Source organism: Ictalurus punctatus, chromosome 27, assembly GCF_001660625.3.
Source record: "Ictalurus punctatus breed USDA103 chromosome 27, Coco_2.0, whole genome shotgun sequence".
Taxonomy (NCBI): domain Eukaryota; kingdom Metazoa; phylum Chordata; class Actinopteri; order Siluriformes; family Ictaluridae; genus Ictalurus; species Ictalurus punctatus.
Window position 1 is genome coordinate 7,771,007 of NC_030442.2, and position 23,753 is coordinate 7,794,759.

The following is a 23,753-nucleotide window of genomic DNA, read 5'->3' on the forward strand; positions in this document are numbered from 1 at the left end:
TAGGCTCATTCATTATTAATGAGGGCGCACATAGAAAATAGCTGTGAATAAGACTGCTCAGGTGACAAACGCTAGACAGAGGAAATGCAGATATGGCCTCCCATGAGATTTTAAAATGACTGACCTCATCTCTTCAGATGAAGAAGGGAATGCTGAGCTGTCATTACTGGTGCATGACCTTGGAAATGGAGATGTAGCTTCATTCTAACACCTGATCCCAATAGAAAACATCTAACAAATGAATAGGCTTTAAAGTTTAAGTTCAATATTTTTTTAAATAATAACTAGCATTTAAGTGCAATGCTGTATTAATATGTATGGTGATAGTGAACATCTGATTTAATCAACTAGCTTCACATTTGTGGTAAAATAAATAAATAAATAAAATGTAAACAACATGTATACACTGTGTAAAAATCGTAAATAATAATTTAGTGGGACTCTTTTTAATCAACGCTTTATAATGACAATGATTTATCAGAGCTTTTTCTGGTCTGGGCAGCTTTTCGGAGGAAATTATAAACTTTGGTCTACACTGCCACCTTGTGGACAATGCGACAAACAAAAAAAATTCGGCCGAAAATGAAATTCAAACAAACAAAAAAATAGGCAAGCAAGAAAACAAACAAACAAAATCCAACAGCAGTCATGTTTTAAACATCCAAATACAGATTTTGAAATAAGAACGTAAGGCATTAGAACAATTCCAGTGAATAAATGATCATTTAAAAAGTTGTTTAATTCTTTGAGCTAATTGTTTGTTTTGTTCATTGCTTTTTGGGAGCCACATGTAAAATAGCCAATATTCAAATTAGTTTATTCAGAATAAATGTATTGATTGATTACATGCATTAGATGGTGTGTTCTTGTGTAAGTAATAACACTGGGGGTGTTTTTGTTTTTTTGTATTTTGTTTGTTTGTTTTGTTTGGGGGTTTTTTGGGGGGCGGGGGGTGCTGCACTTCTACTCCTAATTAGTCTGTCTCTCCCTGTGAAATGATCCTTGGCCTGATTACCTAATGGAACAAATTGCAGTCTGAGAATATTCCACTCACAGCATGAACATACTAAAGTACACCGCCTGCGGCTGCAGTCTGTTCTCAACGTCGAGATATGAATCACAGTCTGACAAGGTTAAAGTTTCACTCAGGTTGCCAACACTGTGGACAGCCAGCTTCCTGACCATCAGTTTGAAAACTGCTCCTACTTGTATGTTCTTTTTCATTTAGGATATAAGATGAACTCCTAATTGACAATATTAATGAATTATCAAGAAAACATAGTGCTCCTTTTTGCTCAGTACTCTTATCATTGCAGTCCATCATTGCTGTTCTTCAGTCCTACTTCAAGACATACTTTAATCAAATATAACTTTTCTCTCAGCTTCTCTTCACTCTTGCTTCACAGCCTCCTGGGACAGTGTAATTAACCAGAATGTAGAGAGGTCAAATCCAAATTCCACAGCTGTCAGCAAGCCTTTTAACCCTCAGCTGTGATCTCTCTGCTTGGATTGGATTCTTCCTTGCTTGTAAGTTGCTTTTGATAAAAATGTCTGCCAGATGCATTAATGTAAGTCAGTGACTTGTGTTTTGGGGTTTTTTTTCCGTCTGTAAAATTGTAATGCAGCCTTGAATGTAAGAAATACAACAGGACTATTATTTGAATATAAGGGATAAAAATTACTATCTGGTGTGACCCAGAAGAGGCTGGGTTCCCCTTTAAGTGTAGTTTCTCTCTTATTTTTTTCCCCTTGATCTCATGTCAGGCTGCTTTGCTGGCCACTGTCACCTCTGGCTTGCTCATTAGGCATTTAAATATAAAACTACATCTGGATTGCTGTAGAGCTCATTTGTGGCAATGCCTTATTCTATTACTTTATGTTGACTACATAAGTCTAGATTAGTGAAGTTTTATGTCTTCACTATTATTTTGAAATTATTGAACAGCACCCCCCTACCTCAACACTCACCTTGAGGATTATGTTCCCTTGTGCAACCTACGATCAGTTAACAATCGATGCCTGGTAGTGCCTACTAAGCAAGGCTTGATGTCCCTGTCCAGAACATTCAAACTGACTCTATTGATTTATCTGTGTGCTTATATCTATCTATCTATCTATCTATCTGGTGCTTGAAAGTTTGCAAACCCTTTAGAATTTTCTATATTTCTGTATAAATATGACCTAAAACATCATATTTTCACACAAGTCTGAAAAGTAGACAAAGAGAACCCAATTAAATAAATAAGACAAAATATTATACTTGGTCATTTATTTATTGAGGGAAATAATCCAATATTACATATCTGTGAATGGCAAAAGTATGTGAAACTCTAGGATTAGCAGTTAATTTGAAGGTGAAATTAGAATCAGGTGTTTTCAGTCAATGGGATGACAATCAGGAGTGAGTGAGCTTCCTGTTTTATTTAAAGAACAGGGATCTGACAGTGTTTGATCCTCACAACACATTTGTGGAAGTGCATCATGGCACAAACAAAGGAGATCAGAAAAAGAGTTATCGATGCTCATCAGGCTGGAAAAGGTAACAAAACCATGGCTGAATCCGAAATCGCATACTATGACGATACCTACTGCATTTGTTTGAGTACCTAATGCTCGGCCGTTGATACCGATCAGTACGTACTGATTAGTACAAGTGTTAAGCATGATTCTGACGGTTCTTCCACATCCGGTTTGTATTCAGGCACGTTGGATAATGGGACAGCCCAGTATACCCTGTGTCCAGTCACTCCATACTGCTGAATCATGGCGGAAGCAGTACATCATCCAAATATTTCTCGCCTACCTTTTTATGAATACTGAGATTTGGACATACTACTCCTTTGGCATACTGCTTTTTGCCTACTGCGTAGTAGGGATATTCATATGCAGCCTATCTCTAAAGAGTTTGGACTCCACCAATCCAAAGTCAGACAGACTGTGTCCATATGGAAGAAATTTGCTCTGGTTATGGAGGGGATGTCTTGGAGGACATGCCTCTTTAACTTCGCGTGGATAGTCGGGGACAGTGCCCAAGGAGTGGCAGACCGGGGTGGTGGTTCCCTTGTTCAAAAAGGGGGACCAGAGAGTGTGTGCCAATTATAGGGGTATGACACTTCTCAGCCTCCCTGGTAAAGTCTACTTCAAGGTGCTGGAACAGAGGGTTCGGCCAATAGTCGAACCTCGGATTGAAGAGGAGCAATGCGGATTCCGTCTTGGTCGTGGAACAATGGACCAGCTCTTTACTCTCGCAAGGATCTTGGTGGGGGCCTGGGAGTATTCCTATCCGGTCTACATGTGTGTTGTGGATCTGGGGAAGGCGTATGACCGGGTCCCCAGGGGTTTACTGTGGGAGGTACTGAGGGAGTATGGGGTGAGGGGTTCCCTTCTTAGGACTATTCTTATGTACCTCTGTCCGGATTCTCGGCAAAAAGTCGGACTTGTTCCAGGTGGGGGTTGGTCTCTGCCAGGGCTGCGCTTTGTCACCAATCCTGTTTGTGATATTCATGGACAGGATATCGAGGCGTAGTCGTGGTGGGGAGGGGTTGCGGTTTGGTGGCCTGATGATCTCATCGCTGCTTTTTGCAGATGATGTGGTCTTGATGGCATCATCAGTCTGTGACTTTCAGCACTCACTGGATCGGTTCGCAGCTGAGTGTGAAGCGGCTGGGATGGGGATTAGCACATCTAAATCTGAGGCCATGGTTCTCAGCAGGAAACCGATGGAGTGCCTACTCCGGATAGGGAATGAGTACTTAACCCAAGTGAAGGAGTTCAAGTACCTCGGGGTCTCGTTCACGAGTGAGGGGACATTGGAGCGGGAGATTGGCCGGAGAATCGGAGCTGCGGGAGCGGTATTGCAATCGCTTTACCGCACGGTTGTGACGAAAAGAGAGCTGAGCTGGAAGGCAAAGTTCTCGATCTACCGGGCAATTTTCGTTCCTACCCACACCTATGGTCATGAAGGTTGGGTAGCGACCGAAAGAACTAGATCGCAGGTACAAGCAGCCGAAATGGGTTTTCTCAGGAGTGTGGCTGGCTTCTCCCTTAGAGATAGAGTGAGAAGCTCGGCTATCTGAGAGGAACTCTGAGTAGAGCCGCTGCTCCTTTCGTTGAAAGGAGCCAGTTGGGGTGGTTCGGGCACCTGGTAAGGATGCCCCCTGGGCGCCTCCCTAGGTAGGTGTTCCAGGCACGTCCAGCTGGGAGGAGATCTCGGGGAAGATCCAAGACTAGGTGGCGAAATTATATCTCCACACTGGCCTGGGAGCGCCTCGGGATCCCCCAGTCAGAGCTGGTTAATGTGGCTCGGGAAAGGCAAGTTTGGGGTCCCCTGCTGGAGCTGCTGCCCCCGCGACCCCATTAACGGATAAGCGGTTGAAGATGGATGGAGAAGCGTTATGTTTAGAGAAAGGAAAATATAGAAGCTAAGAACCGTAATAAGATTAAGAACCTTATCTGTGAAATATGGTGGTGGTGGTAGAATCATGGTTCTCATAGAATCTGGGCCATCACTGATGGAACAATTAATTCAGAATTATTTCAGCGAATTCTAAAGGAAAATGTCAGGAATGTTTTTGGAATGGCCAAATCAAAGTACTTACTGTAATCCAATAGAAATGTTGTGGAAGGACCTGAAACAAGCAGTTCATGTGAAGAAACCCACCAACATCCCAGAGTTGAAGCTGTTCTGTACTGAGGAACTGGCTAAAATTCCTCCAAGCTGATGTACAGGACTGAGCAGCAGTTACCGGAAACGTTTAGTTGCAGTTATTGTTGCACAAGGGGGTTGCACAAGGGGGTCACACCAGATACTGAATGCACAGGTTCACATACTTTTGCAACTCACAGATATGTCATATTCAATCATTTTCCTCAATAAATAAAAATTTTAGTACTTATGTGAAAATCTGGTGATATTTTAGCTCATATTTAAGACAATGCCCATTGTTAAAAGAGCTATACAAATTAAATGGAATTGAAACAATCAGTCTATATCTATCTAAAGAAAGAAAGATAGATCGATAGAGACAGTAATACAAATATTTAAAATAAATGACCAGTAATATACTAATAATAACAACAACAACAACAACAACTAAAATGATTTGACACCCATTGGACTGGAAATTCCTCTTGTAACTAGTGAACGTGTCACATTGCAACAAACAAAATACAGACTATTTCTCTTTATTTACACATTCCTTGAATCATAAAATTCCAAGTGTGTATAAACATTTGCAAACGTACATACAGTATGTCTCTTCACTGAGAAAAAATTATGCACGCTTATTATTAATTCTTCCCTTGCCACAAAGTGGCGGTATGGAGCACTGCAACATTACAGACCTGCATGCACATTATCACATGAGATTCCCAAAAGTATCATACTACAAAACCTGAAAACAATTACTTTAACAGTCTCTTACTGTGAAAATGTAATCGAGGTTCGAGGGTTTTGGGTAACTGGACCCAAGGAGATCCTCAGTGAAACTTCAACACTCGTCTTAGATAACCATAACATGAATAAGTAACTAAAGTCAGAGAAGCATCTCTCCTAATCAACTGATGGTTTAGGAGTAAAATAGAAAAGAAGGGGGGGGGGGGGGGGGGGGGGGGGGGGGCAGTGAAAATGTAATTTGTTAATTTTATTGTAATTCACATAACCATGATATTCTTATATTTTGAATTTTAAAAAATAATGACAACAAATAGATCATTTCAAGCACAAATTATTCCACTAATCCTAAGAGGCATTTTAATTATTAGATAGCCGTTTGTAAACCATATTATGATTACACAAATACATGACAAACTATATATAAACCTGTAAGCCTGGTGCAAGTAAGCGTATTCTTTCCAAATTAAAGACCGCAAGTTTGTCTAAATTAAGAAAACTTAAGAAAACTAAATAAAGAACACAAAGCTGCCATAACTCTCTTATTATAATGCCCACATATCCTTTGGTAAAATGAAGCCTTTCTCTATTCAGAAAATTGAGTGACTTTTTAATCATCAACTACACACCATACAACCAGCTATAATAGCACTGATAAACTGTAACCATGTTGAAGTAGCCCCAGAGATCATTGTCAAGAACGGGTTAAATAACTGCAGCAGCGTTCATCACTGACGCAAATTCAATCAACGCTTTTGAAGGCATTCCAGGTTTCTGTAGATTTTAAACCATATTAATTAGCTTGTCTGCATTTCAAAGAACCCCACACATAAATACATTAGCAGCATGAGTAATACCAGCACTCCTGCAAAACAGACTTTAAATTGTTATTATGTCAAGGGGGAAAGGCTGATTTTTTAAAAAAATATGTCAGTGTCAGTGGACCAATGTCATGCTATAAACAGTGCCTTGCTAATTCTGTCAAGCTTTAATGCTCTGGAGAAGTAAGACCTCACACACCCGATGGAATCAACAATTTTAATAATGCCACTTTTAAAAGAAAGCTAATATTTGGATGAGAAATACTCTACTAATTTTACTAGCTATGAATTGCTAATCAGTGGGGTTAAAACCATGTCAATATGGGACATTACGAACCATCAGCAGCGAGACTCGCAAGAAGAAAGCGAGCGCTGTACAGTGAAAACATCACTAGCTTTACTGTAACAAGCATTGGAATGTTCTGTTAGATTACATCACCCGAAATCTCTGGAGTATTTCGTAATAAGTTCCAAAATTTTGCGCGGAAAATAAGCGGTGAAGAGTTTAAATGTGGTTTGCCAGATGCTGGTTACTATCCAAATGATGTGTAAAAACAGAAGGCTTGTCCCAGGTCATGTGATCTCTGAGTCACTGCACACACCTGAGAGTGGATCATGATGGATTATAGAAGATCTGTAAAACAGCTCAGGCACTTGGTGTGCTTTAGGAAGCACTCCATGCCTCTACTGTTTTATGATTCATCTGTTTGATAGAAAAGTAAAACCACAGTGGAAAAAAGAAACATAACACATGGTTGTATTTTTTCATCTTCAGCTCAGATCTAATCACCTCAATTTCAAGACATGATTTATGTTTCTTGGCAGGCTACAATGCGACATATACACCTACACAACAAGTAATGCTTTTCATAGTGCTTATTGGGGACGGGTTCATCTTATTACTGAGTCTCAGAATGTACCTGACTTTAGTTAAAGAAAAACAGTGTCTAGACTTCCAAGTGGCAGAAAGATGATGCTAAAACATTTCAGTGTTAGTATGGTGAATGGTCAGCTACTTAAAGGAGGCACGGACTGTCCTGCCCTTCAGGGGCTGTGGAGGGCGGAAGTTGTTCTCCATGCGTTTCGTCTGTTCCTCCTCTTCAGCATTAAAGAGCAACATCCTGAACTTTCCCATCTACAGCCATTGGGAAGAAGGAGAATATTAGAAATGCAACAATCCAATTCATTTTAGGAATAATGAACCCAGTTTTATGTGCATTGGAATACACTTGCTCTTGACAGCAAAAAATTAAAACATAATTTTTAAGTATTATTCTTGGCAATCTTTACAGTTTCCTCTGATATTGGTTTGCTAACTGGTTGAAATGTAAACTATTCAGCAATGTAAAAACAATGCTACAGTCCCCTCTGAAACTATTGGAACGGCAAGGTCCAATATGCAGATATATAGAAAATTCTAAAGGGTTCACAAATTGTCAAGCACCACTTGTACTTTAAGACTACCTGTTCCAATATTTTATCTCACCTAAAATTGGGAGGTCTGCCTCCCACTTATATGAATATCAGGAATTGAAAGCTGAAATTCTGATCTATTATCTCATTAATCTTTTATTTTCATATCAAACCCAAATGTCTTCAGCGTCAAGCAAAACCAAAAAGGATTGGCCTTTCAGTTCCAATACTTTGAGAGAGGACTGTATTTCTAAAAAATATTTTGGTCCCCAAGTGTTTACAATAATATTATACAATACAAAACAATATAATCTAATAACTAGTTAAAAAAAATTAACTATACATAAAGCTTCAGTGCACGTAGACAGGTGTATTTTAACAATTTAAAGTCTTATATAGAATTCCTGTGTCATAATTAGTATTGCTACTGCTAATCAAACACCAATTTGTAATGTGGCAGTTCCTACACAGACTACACAGGAACTGTCCACTTAGCTTCTAACTTGGAACACTAACTTCTTATTGGAAAACCAGTAGTTAATGCAAATGTAATTACCCTCACTGCATTAAACCCGAGAGACACCTGAAGTCCTGTTACAACTATCAATATACAGTACACTTGTGTACTTAGTTTTTTTTTCTTCTTCTTCTTTTCATTTTTGAACAGAAATTTGCATCAAACGCCAATGCAGCAAAATTCTAAATCAGGCTGATGTGACACCTTGGGCTTAATAAAGTTGATCAAGTATTGCAAAGACTTAAGATGATAAAGATTCAAATGATAAAAACCTTTCTAGAAAGTTCTGGAAGGACAGAAGAAAAGCTAGGTTCTCAAAAGCTAGGTTACATTAGGTGCACAAGGATTCATCGTGGGTTCTATGAATAGTTAAGAGTTGTTGGCTTCCTGAAGGGGTTCTGAAACCCATTCTCATCTGCGTAGCAGATGGGGGTACGAGGGAAAACAGGGTTCATTGTGTGCCACATTAGTCTTTACTCCAAACACTTCCCAAACAGTGCAATCCCACCCTAAGCCACACTCCCACCTGCTACAGTCTGTTATAGGAAAATTTTTGACTGTATTTTGATGGGTGTACACAATGAAGTGTTCGGATCATATCTATTATGAATTCAGTGTGCAGACATGAAAAGACATGCGAGAGCTTTGTGTGTTGATATGTAACTTGGCTATAGGTGGTGGGGGAAGAAGAAGGAAAGAAAGAAGAAAAAAAAAAAACTCACAATATACTCTATTTAATATTTCATACAAATTTCTCACCACTGAGTATCTCCAGAGATTTTCATAAGCCAGCACAGTTAATGCACATCAGCTATTGCAATCCATAGAGTTTCAAAGACTTGGGAAATAGCCTTGGCATGTAGGGCTTATAGGATGGGCTTGTGTTACAAATACACACACATGCGCACGTGCATGCACGCATGGTCAACAGGGGCAGGTTAATCTAGCCCAGTGGTTCTTCAAAGCATGGACTCAGGGGGTCTGTATGGTGGTATATGGAAAAATGAATCCCTTTATTATTACATTTTTAAATTAACATCACTATAGATTACCTGAAGATTACAGCTGAACACTTATTCAGATTTTGACAGATATGTTTTTGGCTTCCTTATCTAGTAATCAACAACTGCAATATTGTTTTATATTGCAGTTGATATATACACTAGTTTTGCTTAAATTCAGTTTTGAAGAGAGCAAAAGTTTTAGTTTTGAAGATTTTAATCGTGATGTAAATATTTACAGCTGCATTTTATGAATATTTAAAATATGCATTTTTTAATCATCAATTATGAAGCTTAGAAGAAGAAGAAGAAGATCCTTACAAAATATAATATGAGGGAAAAGTGTATTTCTATTGTGCGCTGTGATAAAGTGCAATAGAACTATTATGTTGCTAGACTGGCTGATTTCATTATTGAGCAAAACAACCATCATTATCATTTTCATCATTGTGAGGCCCTGTTTATTATACTGCAACTGACACCCTGGTAAAATTCAAAATTCAAATGTGAATTATGGGGTTTTTTGTCATTCATGTGCAGTTGTAAATTGTACGGTTTGTGTATAATCAGTTGCATGTTAGCAAGACACTATCACAGTAGGCTCTCTATAAGAGAAACAAATTACACACAAGGCAAACTAACAAACGTCTACAGTAAAGAAAAGCAAAAGAAAAATAAACATTTTAGTAGCTCACTGTTCTGTTAGTTAGTTTGTGAATTGCATATATGTAAATAAAAAGATGTTAAGAATAAATGGCAGCATTTGTGAGGAGACCTGCACGGTGAGCTTTACTGCTGTGCACACACGCAGGACGCCACTGCTGTGGCTCACACTAGGAATTACAGTTTCTGAGAATAAAAGCTAAAGCCTTTGACCTGCATTCCTGAGACTTCAAAGCATTTCATAATTGCATCTGTACTCTTTACTGAGCTCTGCATTGACACCTATCTGTGTACATAAACAACAATAGGCTGGAGAGGAGATTACAAAAAAGTGTCATCACACTGATAAAATTGGATGTAAATTAGCCACAATGTAATCAGTAAAACTGGTGTATACTTGGAGAGTTCACTTCTGAGTCCAAAAAAAAATAAAAATATTCACTGGGACAACTTCAGACAAGGATATAAAAGCTGTCTCACTAAGAAGAGTTCAAAGAACTGGCTTGCATTCCTGGAAAGAATCCGCTGGCCAAGTTGTTGGAATGACCCAACAAGGACAGGAGAACTTTCTGCCTACCTTTTATTTAGTGCTACAGTAGCTGTTCGTTTAGTGCTTAGAGCTTCACAGGCCGTGACAGAAAGTTGTTCATGAATCAACTGTCGGAAAAGACTGAGGTCACGTCATTGAGTAGTCTGCAATTACTGAGTGACCTTTTCTTTACAACGACAACTGTAAACAGTAACAAGCCGGATCACGTTACCACATTAGACATTCATTCAATCATCTATACCGTCGTCAGTAACAGTTTTATTCAAATCAGGGTCGCAGTAGATCTGGAGCCTACACCCTGAACGGGACATCAGTTCACTGCATGGCAATATTATGCATTTCTTGTACGTAAATATTTTGTCTGACTCCAAATTTAACATCCAGTTTTTAAAACGAACATAACTGAAAATTATAGCAATGAGTCACCCAATCGGTCATTGCCATGCTGTTCCAATAAATAATGATTTGAAAAATGAATTTCAGTTCATTTTTATTGGAAAGTTACCAAGTACCTCAATTTCAAGATCAATTCCCGGAAATTAAACTGCAAATTCAATAGTGGTTAAATACTAGCTAGACAAATGTCCAACTTCCAAAATGTGCAGGCTGACAGAAATGTGTGCACCAATCCCAAGCACACGAGAACTAAATACATGATAAAGTAAGGACAGTGTGTATCTGTACAGAGGATAAAATTGGCACTGTTGTATTCAATTACTAAAAGTAGGATTCAATTATTGTTCATAAAAAATAAAACATTAAAGCTTCAAAGCTACTGTTGTTAACACACTGCTTAGGAATGCCCGTGCACCTTCCGCTTTTGAATTAATGGCAGCAGTTGCTTGAATGGTGGGTTCATTATTATTCTTAATGAAAATCACGACAACTACAAATTACAATGTACAAGCAAATATTAAACATATAACTTTTTTAACGAAACCTTCCACCATCGAGTTGTCAGTCAGCTTGCCTCACTCTAAATCTTGCTAAATGAAATCTGACTCCTGCTGATCTGTGCTGAGACTCTGACTCGATTTTGGATTTTCGGCTCATGCTGAAATTGAACAGACGCGTTCAGTTTTTAATTATAGCGTCTGTTCTCGAACTGAACTAAATTATTTTTATTACTATAAAAAGGCAAAAACGACAGTGGGGGTTGTGCTGCGGTGGGCAAGTGATGTAATCGGTGTGCGGCCCCAACACCGGGAACATCTATGGCTGCAAGCCTAATGCAAATCAAACATTGGGCCACAACTCGCACATGAATCTAACAAGAAGTGTCTATCTTAACTTGGGGAAAGGGTTGTTGATTTGTTTTTTTGTTTGTTTTTTTTTCATTTTTCACCAAATGATCACTTCAATTGAGCCGTGTTATCACCATTCGTTTCCACTGGTTAACCTCTATATTAAGTATCCAAATGATTAAAACCCATATGATGGTCAAGGACCAGAGGGAAATCTGTCCACCATGAGGAAGTGCTGTGGCAAGATGTAAATGCGTAAACACAAACCTGCAGGTGCTTAAAAGCTTAGTTAACCCACCTGCTTATCCGAGACTCTAATAGGTTCAGCCAGAACAATCCATATGACACTTTCATACAGTGGAGGAGTGGTCAAAGAGCCAGGGTAGGTCCAAAACCTTAGACTAGGAGGTAGAAGGCACTTTGGGTTGAAACCTTTGAAATTTGCGATGCTTCCCTTGAAATCAAAGAATAACACAGGTCAAGGCTTGAGTGTATACAGCCATAAAGGTGATGAAGATATGAAAATGCAGCAAACTTTTTTTTGCAAAAGATTTTTTTTTTAACTTTCTCAGTGAAGATATTGTATATAGTTTTTATACAAAAATGGTGTTTCAGATGTTTATTTTATGACTTTATTTTTCCCAATACATTTGTATGTCAGTAAAGAAAGCAACATATTATGTAACAGAACACTTTACAGACAAACAGGGTTTTGTTTGCAAAAAAAAGAAGCAAGTATGACGTCAATATCTTCTTCCAGATTTTCAGTAAAACTTACCAGACAATTTCCTTATAAATCTACACAAAGTAAAACAAAATACTGACTTTGTTTAGTTCATTACCGTTTACTGCAGTACTGTTACTTTATAGTATTTTTTTTATATAGAAACATTTAATCTCATTATTTTTGAAGGCGTCTTACCTTCATAGCATTTATTTGCATGTGCCCAAGACTTTTGCACAGTACTCATATATATATATATATATATATATATATATATATATATATATATATATATATATATATATATATATATATATATATATATATATAAATAAAAGACATACCTTGAATTTGACCATGTACAAGGCATCAGTTATAGTGTGTAGATCTGCGTGTTCATCGCCTTTCTGTAAATAATGAACACCAAAATACAAGTAAAAGGGTTAAGTTGCATTAAAAACCTGGAAATTTCATAAGGTCCCCATTGAAATACTGTATACATGCTTTGCTTACTAATTAAGTTAGATTGTTATTTTTAAATTCACATAAAATGTGTTTTGAATACCATCTACTGCCACCAACATAATTTTCCAACTGTTTTTTTTCTTTAAAAAATGACAATATTCTCACTTTGACCAATAAGTGTATTTTAAATTAATTCCCTTAAATTGATTCATAATATTTAATATATAATGGTTTTATTCATTTTAGTGTGAATTTAAAAGTTCCTGTAAATCATAACCAGCAACTGAGAAGCTCTAACCTCCAGAAAGATGCCCAGTACAGCCAAGCCATCAGGAGCTGCAGCAGCTTCACCAAATGTACGGTAGCGCACAGCATTCCAATGCACCAGATGTAACTGTAGAAAGGAAAAGATGGCAGTAAGATATAAAAGAGACGGAGAAAGAGAGTGGATCGGGTGATTTTTTTAAATCCCATTTTTGGTGTTCACACCTCAGACACGTAGGTCTTCCCACGGACAGTGTGTTCAGAGCCATCACAGTTTTTTCCTCCCCAGTGGAAGTGGAACTGTTTGAGTCGGTATGCATTTTCAAGTGGGCCTCCTTGGATCACTGTCATGGGAGAAGAGTGATTCAGCTAGTGATCAGATTCCAAGAGCTCTGTGTCTAATGTTGTACGGGCTACTGCATGTTATATTTGCAGGATTTTTCAATATGCCATGTCTGAAAAGGCAAAGTGAAAATTCACATTTACACTATTTTCACCATTACTCTAAATGATGTCAATTAACCAAGATGTTCTGTGTTTGTTCTTTAGTTTGTTCTTTAGTGTTCTTTAGTTTTATACTAGAGCTTTTAGGCTGTAATGGATATCACTCATCTAGGATATACCTTTCATAAATAGATGTCGAAACACGCCTCAAACCACATCCAGTTCAGGCAGACTTACTGATGTGGTTTAGGACGAGTATAACTCTGTCCTCAAGCAGCTGCTTTGGACAAGCAGAATAACTTTTTTTTTTCTAAGCATAATTTGATATTCTGTGAAGAATAAGAATTTTTGGCAGTTTTGTGGAATTGTACCATAAAACTGGAAGTTATACAAATTATAATATCTAAATGAAGTCTAAATTTGTACATTTTACATAACTGTTTGTTTTTAAAATGAGATTAAATAACTAAATTTCATTTGAACTAAGTGCATGAAGATTTGGGCTTTAATTTATAGAAAATATTTTGGGTGAGTCATCCTAATTGAGGTAGCATAAAAGCGCCAATGCAAAACTAAAGAAAAACATGCTGACATACCAAGCACTTGCTTGATTATCTATATTTGACTTAAAGGGAAAATTGTGTAAATAAATAAATTATTTTATATATATATATATATATATATATATATATATATATATATATATATATATATATATATATATATATATATATATTTTAGCTGTTTAACTGTTCTTTTAATAATGTGCTGGTTATGCCATGTCTTAATCTAGGTCTAACGAATGAATGGCTAAAATATCCTTTTTTCTTTTCATTTCTACATGTATCAAATTTAGTTATACAATATGAGGACAGTGTGAGGGATGAACTAACAGTATATCACTGTTAAACATGCCTAGTAATGGAATATGACAATCTGCCTTTCTGTCAAGGTACAAAAAAAAACCCCAATAAATTATACAGAAAACCCCCGATTGCCACAAAATATAAATAAATATATGTATACACACACACACACACACACACACAGTATCTCACAAAAGTGAGTACACTCCTCACATTTTTGTAAATATTTGATGATATCTTTTCATGTGACAACACTGAAGAAATGACACTTTGCTACAATGTAAAGTAGTGAGTGTACAGCTTGTGTAACAGTGTAAATTTGCTGCCCCCTCAAAATAATTCAACACACAGCCATTAATGTCTAAGCCGCTGGCAACAAAAAAGTGCACCCCTAACTGAAAATGTCCAAATTGGGGCCAAAGTGTCAATATTTTGTGTGGCCACCATTATTTTCTAGCACTTCCATAACCCTCTTGGGCTTGGAGTTCACCAGAGCTTCACATGTTGCCACTGGAGTCCTCTTCCACTCCTCCATGACGACATCACAGAGCTGGTGGATGTTAGAGACCTTGTGCTCATCCATCTTACGTTTGAGAATTTATTTTTGATAGATAGATTTATTTTGCTTTTTGTTTTACTTTTTGTTTTACTTTTCTTATCTTGTGATTAAAAAAAAAAAAAACTTTTATAAAGCTATATAACGAACAGGTATGGAACAAGAATGATCAAAAGCACTTTTTTTTTTTCCCCTGCAAAAAAAACGTCGCTAAAGGGGTCTGAAAAGACGCTAAGTTGGCAACACTGGTCTGCATGGACAGCTAGATAAAAGGCAGTCTAAACTCCACCTCTCCCCTGCAAAAACAAAATATAGAGGGAGAGGGAACGTGGGGTTTTTCATTTATGCACATTCTATTTGAAAAGCAATAAAATACACAGAGGACCTAAATGAGCCACCCCAGGGGGCTTTGCCCCCCTGGTTGAGAACCACTTAAGTAGACTGTGTGTCTGTCTCTAAACCTAAAATTTAAAAAACAGATTTGCATTCCTGGGACAAATATTCTTGCCAGATTACCATCTAAAAAATTAACTTAAGTGAACAAGAATGAACACCCTTACCTGACATACCTAATTATATTTGAACTGTATTATACATTTTCCACCTTTTTTTCTGAATCAGATTTTAGCATGCAATAATTTAAAATAAATGAAAGATATGTCACTTCATTCACCATGGCTTTTCATTTCATTCTCAATTCACAAGCACATTTGTTTCATGGGAAGAATTATAACTTTGCTTGACATACTGACACAAACAAAAAACTCGGTGCAATAATTACATAGAAGAGCGGTCAGACAGGGTCAGAGGAGAAATTACACGTGTCAGCCAAAATCATGCTGAGGTAATGGCATAATTGTGTTTCTGGATCAGGCACTTTAAATGTAAAGTCGGGTGCATAAGTACTTGGACAGTGACACGATTTTTGTAATTTTGCCTCTTTATAAGCAACAACTGAAGACAGCTGCAGTAAAGGCCTGGCAGAGCATCTCAAGGGAAAAAACTTAGCATTTGATGTTCATGGGTTCCAGAATTCAAGCAATCATTGACCACAAAGGATTTGCATCCAAGAATTAGAGATAATCCTTACATTTATAATTAAGTGAGTTTGACCAATTACTTTTGAGCCTGTGAAAGTGGAGGGACTCCACTTAAAAAAAATGGCTGTAAATCCTAAACGGGTAATTCAATATTGATGATACTGAGATCAGAGCTCTGTGTCAGCCAATGTGATACTGATATCCCATTAAAAGACAAGCTGACTCACTGGAACCTCATGCGAGATGGCTACATGCTTTTTTGTCAGTCAGCATAACCAGTGTTCCCAGTCTGTGTTTACAAAAGCACTTTGTAAACATTGTTTTAAAGGGTGCTATGTAAGTAAAGCTTTATTACTTACTGAGTATGTTTAATAAGTTGAAGCTCCAAGTCCTAAATTAGACAATACTCATTATCATTCATCTTATGAATGATAATTCATCTAGTGGACTACTGTACAGTGTTTGCCCAGAGTACACTACCTAAAACCATCTTATCTTAGCTCAGGACTAAAAATGATTTGCCTCGTGCTGTTCATTAATTTATCTTTTTTTGTTCCTTTTTTGTTTTCACTATGCTGAATTCTTCTCTGGGTTTCTCCATTGAGCTGGAAGTCTAACCTCAGCCTTCTAGTGGGTATAATAATTTCTGAATGTTGCACATCAAGGCTTGAGAGTATATAGCCTAATGGTGATGAAAATAATATGAAGATTTCCAAACATAACCTTTCCATTAAAGGTAAGTAAATGCTACAGAAAATGTTTATGTCGGTAAAGAAAGCAAAATATTACTTAACAGACCATGTTTCAAACAAAAACCAGATGATTCACACCAACCTGATCTATCATCCATATCCTCAAACTCCACCACCACAGAGTGCCCGTTGTTGGATATAGTAAGAGAAGTGCAGTTGTCATAGCTGAGTGAGATGGCTGGCAGGCGGCTGTCATAAACTGCCTCCTCAGGTACGATGTTAATTGGGGACTGGCGGGCACCTTGAGCGATGGGGTACGATTTGTGCCATGCAGATGGACCTGCCAAAATTTTAGAAAGCAACAGGCAATGATAAATGAATGTGCTTAGCCATGTCAAATACCCTAGTATCTGGTACCCTGGTATCCCTAGTATCTAGTATAATACCCTAGTATCTGGTATACTACCCTAGTATCTCTAGTACCTGGTATAAGATACGCTATTATCTAGTGTAATACCCTAATATCCATAGTATCTGGTATAATACCCTAATATCCTTAGTATCTGGTATAAGAAAACAGAAGTGTTTATTCGTTTAGGTTTGCTGCTTTAAGCCACCTTCTCTGAGCTGTGTTAAACAGGAATAATGCAGTTATCCCTGTGCAGACACGTTGCTTAAGCTCTCTTTAACCTAATGGCCTCTTTGCATTAAAAAGTCTCCACCAGACCAGAACACTGCTGTGTGAACTAATACACCAGGCTGTTTGTGAAAATAGTGGTCGGCTCAAGTAAATGCTACAAATAACGTTACGCTTTACCCTGACTCAAACACTCTGCAGTTAATTACAGCGTAAATAAGCGGAAAACCTGTATGACTCTGAATACAACTATTGAGACCTGGTAGCAAAGCCTGATAAAAGTCAGCTTACCATCCTCTTCACCATAACCCCATTTATGGCCAGTCATTGTGAATTTCCCTTTAGCGGTGATTGAAATGCGGGAGGGGAAAAAAGAGGAGAAAGCTTCCAAATGGGAAAGCGTGCTGCTCCTTTGGTGCTTTTGCGTAAATGCAACCAGGTAGAGCGATTTCATTCTATGACTAGAGGCAGAAGTTATCCAGGTTGCCAGGTGGGGTTCATTTAATCCCTCCAGACACACCTCTACTTATACGCTGCATAAGAACTCAAACTGTATTCAAGATGTTTATTTGACAAGCTTCATGCAATTATTTGGCAACCCTAAAAGTTCGCTCATTCCTTGCCACACCCCTACAAACCCGACTGATAAACGAGGTGACCGGGTTTAAATGAGGAAAGTATCACAATTACGGAAACGTAATGTATCGCGGACGTTTATTTACGACTACAAAGGGCTACAGAGTAAATGGCGCGCGCTCAATTCGGAAGAATAAAATGGACGCTATTTTGGCAAAAGTAATAACACAAATTTGAGAAAAAGAAAAAAATACAACACAAGCAAATGATTAATACTAAGGCATGTATTCTGCCATCTAAGCGTTCATCAGTGGCGACTACAATATAATCAATAAGGCTAATCATTCTAATAAAGGGGGTGGGAACGGTGGCTCAGTGGTTAGCACGGTTGTCTTACACCTCCGGGGTCGGGGGCTTGAATGCCGCCTCTGCCCCAAGTGCGCAGAGCTTGCATGCTCTCCCCGTGCATCAGGGGTTTCCTCTGGGTACACCAGTTTCCTCCCCCAATCCAAAGACATGCATTGTAGCCTGATTGGTATTTCAAAATTGTCCGCAGGGTGTGAATGGGTGTGCGACTGTGCCCTGCGATTGGTTTGCACCCCATCCAGGGTGTCCCTCCGCCCTGTGCCCCGAGCTCCCTGGGATAGGCTCCAGGCTCCCTCACAATCCCGTGCAGTATAAGCGATAAGGAAAATATATGGATTAAAATAAGGAACATGTCTGAAGGTCATACTAGAGATTATGTAAATCTATGGGTTCTGTGTTGTTCCTTATGGCCAATGGATAAACAAAACTGGTGAATCTAACAATCTGTCATCATTACGCAGCTAGAACAAAGGAAAGTTTTTTTATTTTTGTTAGTCTGTGTGAGTTTGTTGGTATTTTCAGCATAAATTATATTCCACTGTACTGTGCAAAGTTTCAGTTTACAGGCCACAGAAGAATATTAGAATTATAAGAACACTAAGCTATACCAACATAATGTCAAACAAAATCCTTGTTTAAACTGCTGTTTCTCATGAAATACTAGCAGGTAAGTTTCTCAGGATGTAAATCACACTGTGATGTTTGGCTATAACCTTGCAGATTTATGGTTCTGTTTCTCTCGCTCTCTTTTTTTTTTTTTTTTTTTTTTTACTACAGCTGAATCCTATTTCCCAAAACTGACAATAAATCTGACCAGTAAATACACTGTAAAACCAGCTTGTACTAGAGAACACTTTTATTTATGGACATAAAGTGGTACAGATGGTGTTTTCAGTGAAGCCTGTGTTGTTTGTTGTCTGATTTAAGACACAGAATTTCAGAGAAATAGTGGGGAAGTCATGAATTATAAATGTTTGTAACTCTAGTTAAAGTGAGCTGGGAGCTATAGTATTGTAGCATTTCACTGTGTAAATATTGTATGTGAAAGAGAAACCTATATACCTGTTGTGATATGCACCATGTATGGGACAATGCGTGATAGAATTTTTCCATAATAACAAGAAGCTTTCAGTTAAAGGTTTAAATTCAATTAAATATAATACGTGTCAGAAATCCTTCAATATAATGGCAGAATTAAATCTATTTGTCATGCATGTATTTGTACAGATAGACATGTACAGTTGTGTTTGAAAGTTTGTGAACCCTTTTTCTATATACCTGCATAAATATGACATAAAACATAATCAGATTTTCATACAAGTCCTAAAAGTGGACAAAGAGAACCCAATTAAACAAATGAGACAAAAATATTATACTTGGTCATTTATTTATAGAGGGAAATAATCCAATATTACATATCTGTGAGTGGCAAAAGTATGTGAACCTCTAAGATTAGCAGTTAATTTGAAGGTGAAATTAGAGTCAGGTGTTTTAAATCAGTGGGATGACAATCAGGTGTGAGTGAGCACTCTTTTATTTAAAGAACAAGGATCTGTCAAAGTCTGATCTGACACATGTTTGTGGAACAGTATCCTGGAACAAACAATGGTAATTTCTGAGGACCTCAGAAAAATAGTTGTTAATGCTCATCAGGCTAGAAAAGGTTAGAAAATCATCTCTAAAGAGTTAGGACTCCACCAATCCACAGTCAGACAGACTGTGTACAAATGGAGGAAAGTTAAGACCATTGTTACCCTCTTCAGGAGTGGTCGATCAACAAGGATCACAACAAGAGCAAGACTAGGCAAGACTAACCCAAGGCCTGCCCGTCTGCATTTCTAAAGATCACGTGGACAAGCCAGATGGCTTTTGGAAAAATGTTTTGTGGATGGATGAGACCAAAATATAACTTTTATTGAGAATCTTTTAAATGAGAAGCGTTATGTTTGGAGAAAGGAGAACACTAGCTTGTGCATGCATTCTAGTGCTGCATGCTAGCGACTACTCCTGTGACAGCACCTTCACAGTGAAGGTATTTTCAATGTGATTTTCCTTTTTGAAGAAAAGGCTGCTTAATGAGAACAGGTACAGGCACTTCAATCTGCTCATCACTTTTAACATTTAGATGTAATCGTTCCATCCATCCATCTTCTATACCGCTTATCCTATTTAGATGTAATGTTTTGAGTCTATCATATTGTCATGACCTACACTACAGCACCATCTACTGCCTACTGACACGGTTTAATATCTAAAAATGTAATGCTTCACTTTCTAAACTTCAATTATAGTTTCCCACATTATATTTTACTAGGAAAACAACACCTAGTTCTGTTAAATGCAATATTTTAACCTGTTCTCAATGTTCTCAGTGAGCATACTGATAAGATGAATATATTCTTCGTTCAAGATTTAAGCCTGCCAGACCAATCAAAGATACTCTATTGTGTGTTTATTATATATCTTTCACTTTAGTTCCTTCTGTTATAACCACGATAACCACTCCTGTGAAAACCAAACACTGAACAATTCAGATTTATTGTGTATTTATCATATATCATCCATGGCAGTGTCTGTGCTGCCTAGCAATATAAAATCTAGACCCTGCAATAAAACAGAGAGAGAGAGAGAGAGAGAGAGAGAGAGAGAGAGAGAGAGAGATATTAATATAATAGTTACAATAGGTAGAAAAACAATTACAAGCCCAAAATCATAAGATAGCACATACAAAGTTTTCTGCATGCACTTTAGATGACATTTTTGTTCTTACCTTCCAGTGATGTGGTCTGAGCATTAATGGGTTTTGCCTGAGGTCAAGTTTTATAAGTCTGCTGAAAACTAAGACTAAATCATCCTCCAGTGAGGTAATACTGTTGAAGTTAATAAGAAGAACTTGAAGACTTGGCATTTCTGGAAAAGAGATTTAAGATACCAAATAAACATAGCAATCTGCAATAACTGTGCAACGATATATCTACAACAATGTACAAGAGAAATGCAATAATGTTAAGCCTCTTGTCCATTACTTAGGCCTACCTGTTAGGCAACTAATGATTTCGTTTTCCCTTGGGTGTCACATAAAGACTCACTCCTTTATATAATTTCTCTCTTTGTGTAACCCGTTCTTTCTTGATACTTTTCAGAAGAAAACATATTATTTGGAAATTGTTCCTGCATATATTGCTGACATGTAACTAACCTGTGAGTGCCTTTGGAATCTTTTTGAAGTTGTTCTTATTCAAGTTAATGAAGACTAGCGAGTGTAAGTTTTTCAAATCCTCTGGTACATCCTCCATTTTATTATCAGCCAAGTTCAACCACTGCAGACTACTGAGGCTCCCAAATTGTGGTGGCAAAGTCGTGATGGAATTGCTACTCAGACCAAGTTTTTGCAACTTGCCGAGTTTGCCAATAGATGGTGGGACGGAAATGAGTCCGCAGTTTATGGCCCAGAGCTCTCTAAGTTCTCGAAGTTCTCCCAAAGCCTCGGGAAGGACGGAGAGAGGGTTGTGGTTCACTCCCAGGTATGTCAGGTGTTTCAGGGAGCTGATGTTATTAGGAAGCACAGTCAGCTGGTTTTGATCCAGGATGAGTTCTTCAAGCTGATCAAGGTGCAGAATCTGCATAGGTTTAGGGTAATACAGGAAGATACAGGCTAATCAAAATGACATTTACAATATATATATTTTTTTAATTATTTGGCAAACGCTTTTATCTGAAGTGACTTTTGGCCAAAATGAAGTAAAATCTAATCCAAGCAAAGAACTAAGCAGTTTATGGTCAAATGTTGGCTTTCGTTTAGTGATGGGCAAAGTGATAGTACTGGTAGTGAAGCTTAACAATGTATCAACAAAACTCTGGAGTCAGATTATAAAAATTATTGTTTAAAATATATTTTTCACAATAATATTTAACAAGGAATAGCAGTGGGAACTTCATGATTTGTACGAAAATAGATCAATTACTTCTTACAACACGTATGGAGTTACTGCACCTGAGGATAATATCCACAATATGCAGAAAAGTGCATTATGGGATCATGCCTGGGATATTAATATTATATCAACATATCTCTCACACTGTTTTCTGGCTGTTTTCTAATTTAACGCATAATCAGTAGCACATAATCTAACTACTATTACTCGTATATGAGTATTTTAAGTTAAACTGCATTTGGGGGGTATATATATATATATACACGTATAGTTAAAATATAACGCTTAAATATATAACGCTTTATTCTTATACATTTAGAAAGAAATATAGGATAATGTAGTGACAGTTGTCTAACACAGCTCCTTCACTTGCCTTCTTACCTCTTCGGGGGGTAAAATAAGCTGGTTGTCGTTCAGGAATAATTTCTTTAAAGTTATGAGCTCTGAAATGCGCGCTGGCAATAAAACTAAACCGCGGTGACTGATATTTAACGACTCCCACTTCTTGGTTTGACATTCATCGAATATATCATCTATATTCATTTGGCTTCTTTTAAAAAATCACCAAGAGGTGAGTGGATCTACAACAGGATGTGAATTTCGACGGTGCTCGCGTGGCGTCACCGTGGTTACACAGTATAGGCAACTTCCGGTCAGATACTCCAAATGCCGGCTGGAGTTATGGCCGTGTGAGGTATTGTGGCACTGGCAACATTGTAGCAGTTAAAAAAAAAGGGATTTTTAAATTTTATTTTGTGTATATAATGGCCGTACCCGGAGGTATTAAATAACACAGGGATGCTTAGAAAATCGGAAACTGTGAGAGAAATATGAGCGTTATTTTCCCCACCTTATTGGGGAAAATCCCGCCTCGATAGACAATAAACAACTAGTATCCGCTTACTGTGCTTTGATTGGCTAGTAACATCTCGCTCCAAGGCTTTGATTGGCTAGTGGCATACCACATAGACTAAATACAGAAACCCTATATACTGTCGTCTTCGAAACTATTGGAACGGCAAGGCCAATTCGTTATTATTTTTTTGTTTGTGCTCTACACCAAAGACACGTGGGTTTGAGATCAAAATATGGATATGAGACAACAGTTGAGGATTTCAAATTTTATTTCCTGGTATTTACATCTAGATGAGTTTAAAGGCATAGCACATTTTGTATCAGTCCACCCAATGTTTAGGTGCGCAAAAGTATAGGCACAGATAAGTCTTGAAGTAAATTAAAGTAAATAACACTTCATATTTGGTTGCCTATCCCTTGCCTGCAATAACTGCATTAAGCCTTGCTGACATCACCAAACTGTTGGATTTTTTGTTGTGTTGCTTTTCCAGGATTTTACAGCAGCTTCTTTCAGTTGTTGTTTGTTTCTGGGGTTTCTCCCTTCAGTGTCCACTTTAGAAGGTGAAATTTATGCTCAGTTGGGTTAAGGTCTGGTGATTGATTTCGCAAACAATAGGTTACTATCCATAACCCTGGTTCTCTGAAACATCAAGTAGAGAGATGGGAAGGACATCCGTAACTGACCTATGCAGAAGCATCCAATTGCACCAAGTCTGGCTATGATCGATAGGA

At 37.7% G+C, this 23,753-nt stretch overlaps 2 protein-coding genes and 1 long non-coding RNA gene across 4 annotated transcripts; 1 reads left to right on the plus strand and 2 right to left on the minus strand.

Moving 5' to 3' along the window:
* The first annotated feature begins 1,023 nt into the window (after nt 1-1,023).
* LOC124626431 (uncharacterized) lies at nt 1,024-16,728 on the plus strand. Of its 2 annotated transcripts, none has more exons than XR_006981252.2 (3): nt 1,024-1,208; nt 1,383-1,527; nt 16,566-16,728. It is a non-coding gene; the product is annotated as an uncharacterized LOC124626431 (long non-coding RNA). The 2 variants fall into 2 exon arrangements; XR_006981251.2 differs by lacking the exon at nt 16,566-16,728 and adding an exon at nt 13,037-13,176 and having other exon boundaries at nt 1,026-1,208.
* On the minus strand, nt 6,972-17,716 carry ca7 (carbonic anhydrase VII). The gene is given in 7 exon segments (NM_001200751.1): nt 6,972-7,348; nt 11,900-12,055; nt 12,670-12,732; nt 13,089-13,184; nt 13,280-13,398; nt 16,795-16,992; nt 17,581-17,716. Coding segments are annotated over 7 exon segments (792 nt in total). The 5' UTR covers nt 17,618-17,716; the 3' UTR covers nt 6,972-7,225.
* A 1,663-nt stretch (nt 17,717-19,379) lies between these two features.
* On the minus strand, nt 19,380-22,809 carry si:dkey-1h4.4 (leucine-rich repeat protein soc-2). The gene is made up of 4 exons (XM_017458385.3): nt 22,548-22,809; nt 21,431-21,851; nt 21,002-21,141; nt 19,380-20,835 (listed from the first exon to the last, which is right to left on the minus strand). Exons 1-4 carry the CDS (start codon nt 22,707-22,709, stop codon nt 20,782-20,784), a joined length of 777 nt encoding a protein of 258 aa, XP_017313874.1. The 5' UTR covers nt 22,710-22,809; the 3' UTR covers nt 19,380-20,781.
* Between the last annotated feature and the right edge of the window lie 944 nt (nt 22,810-23,753).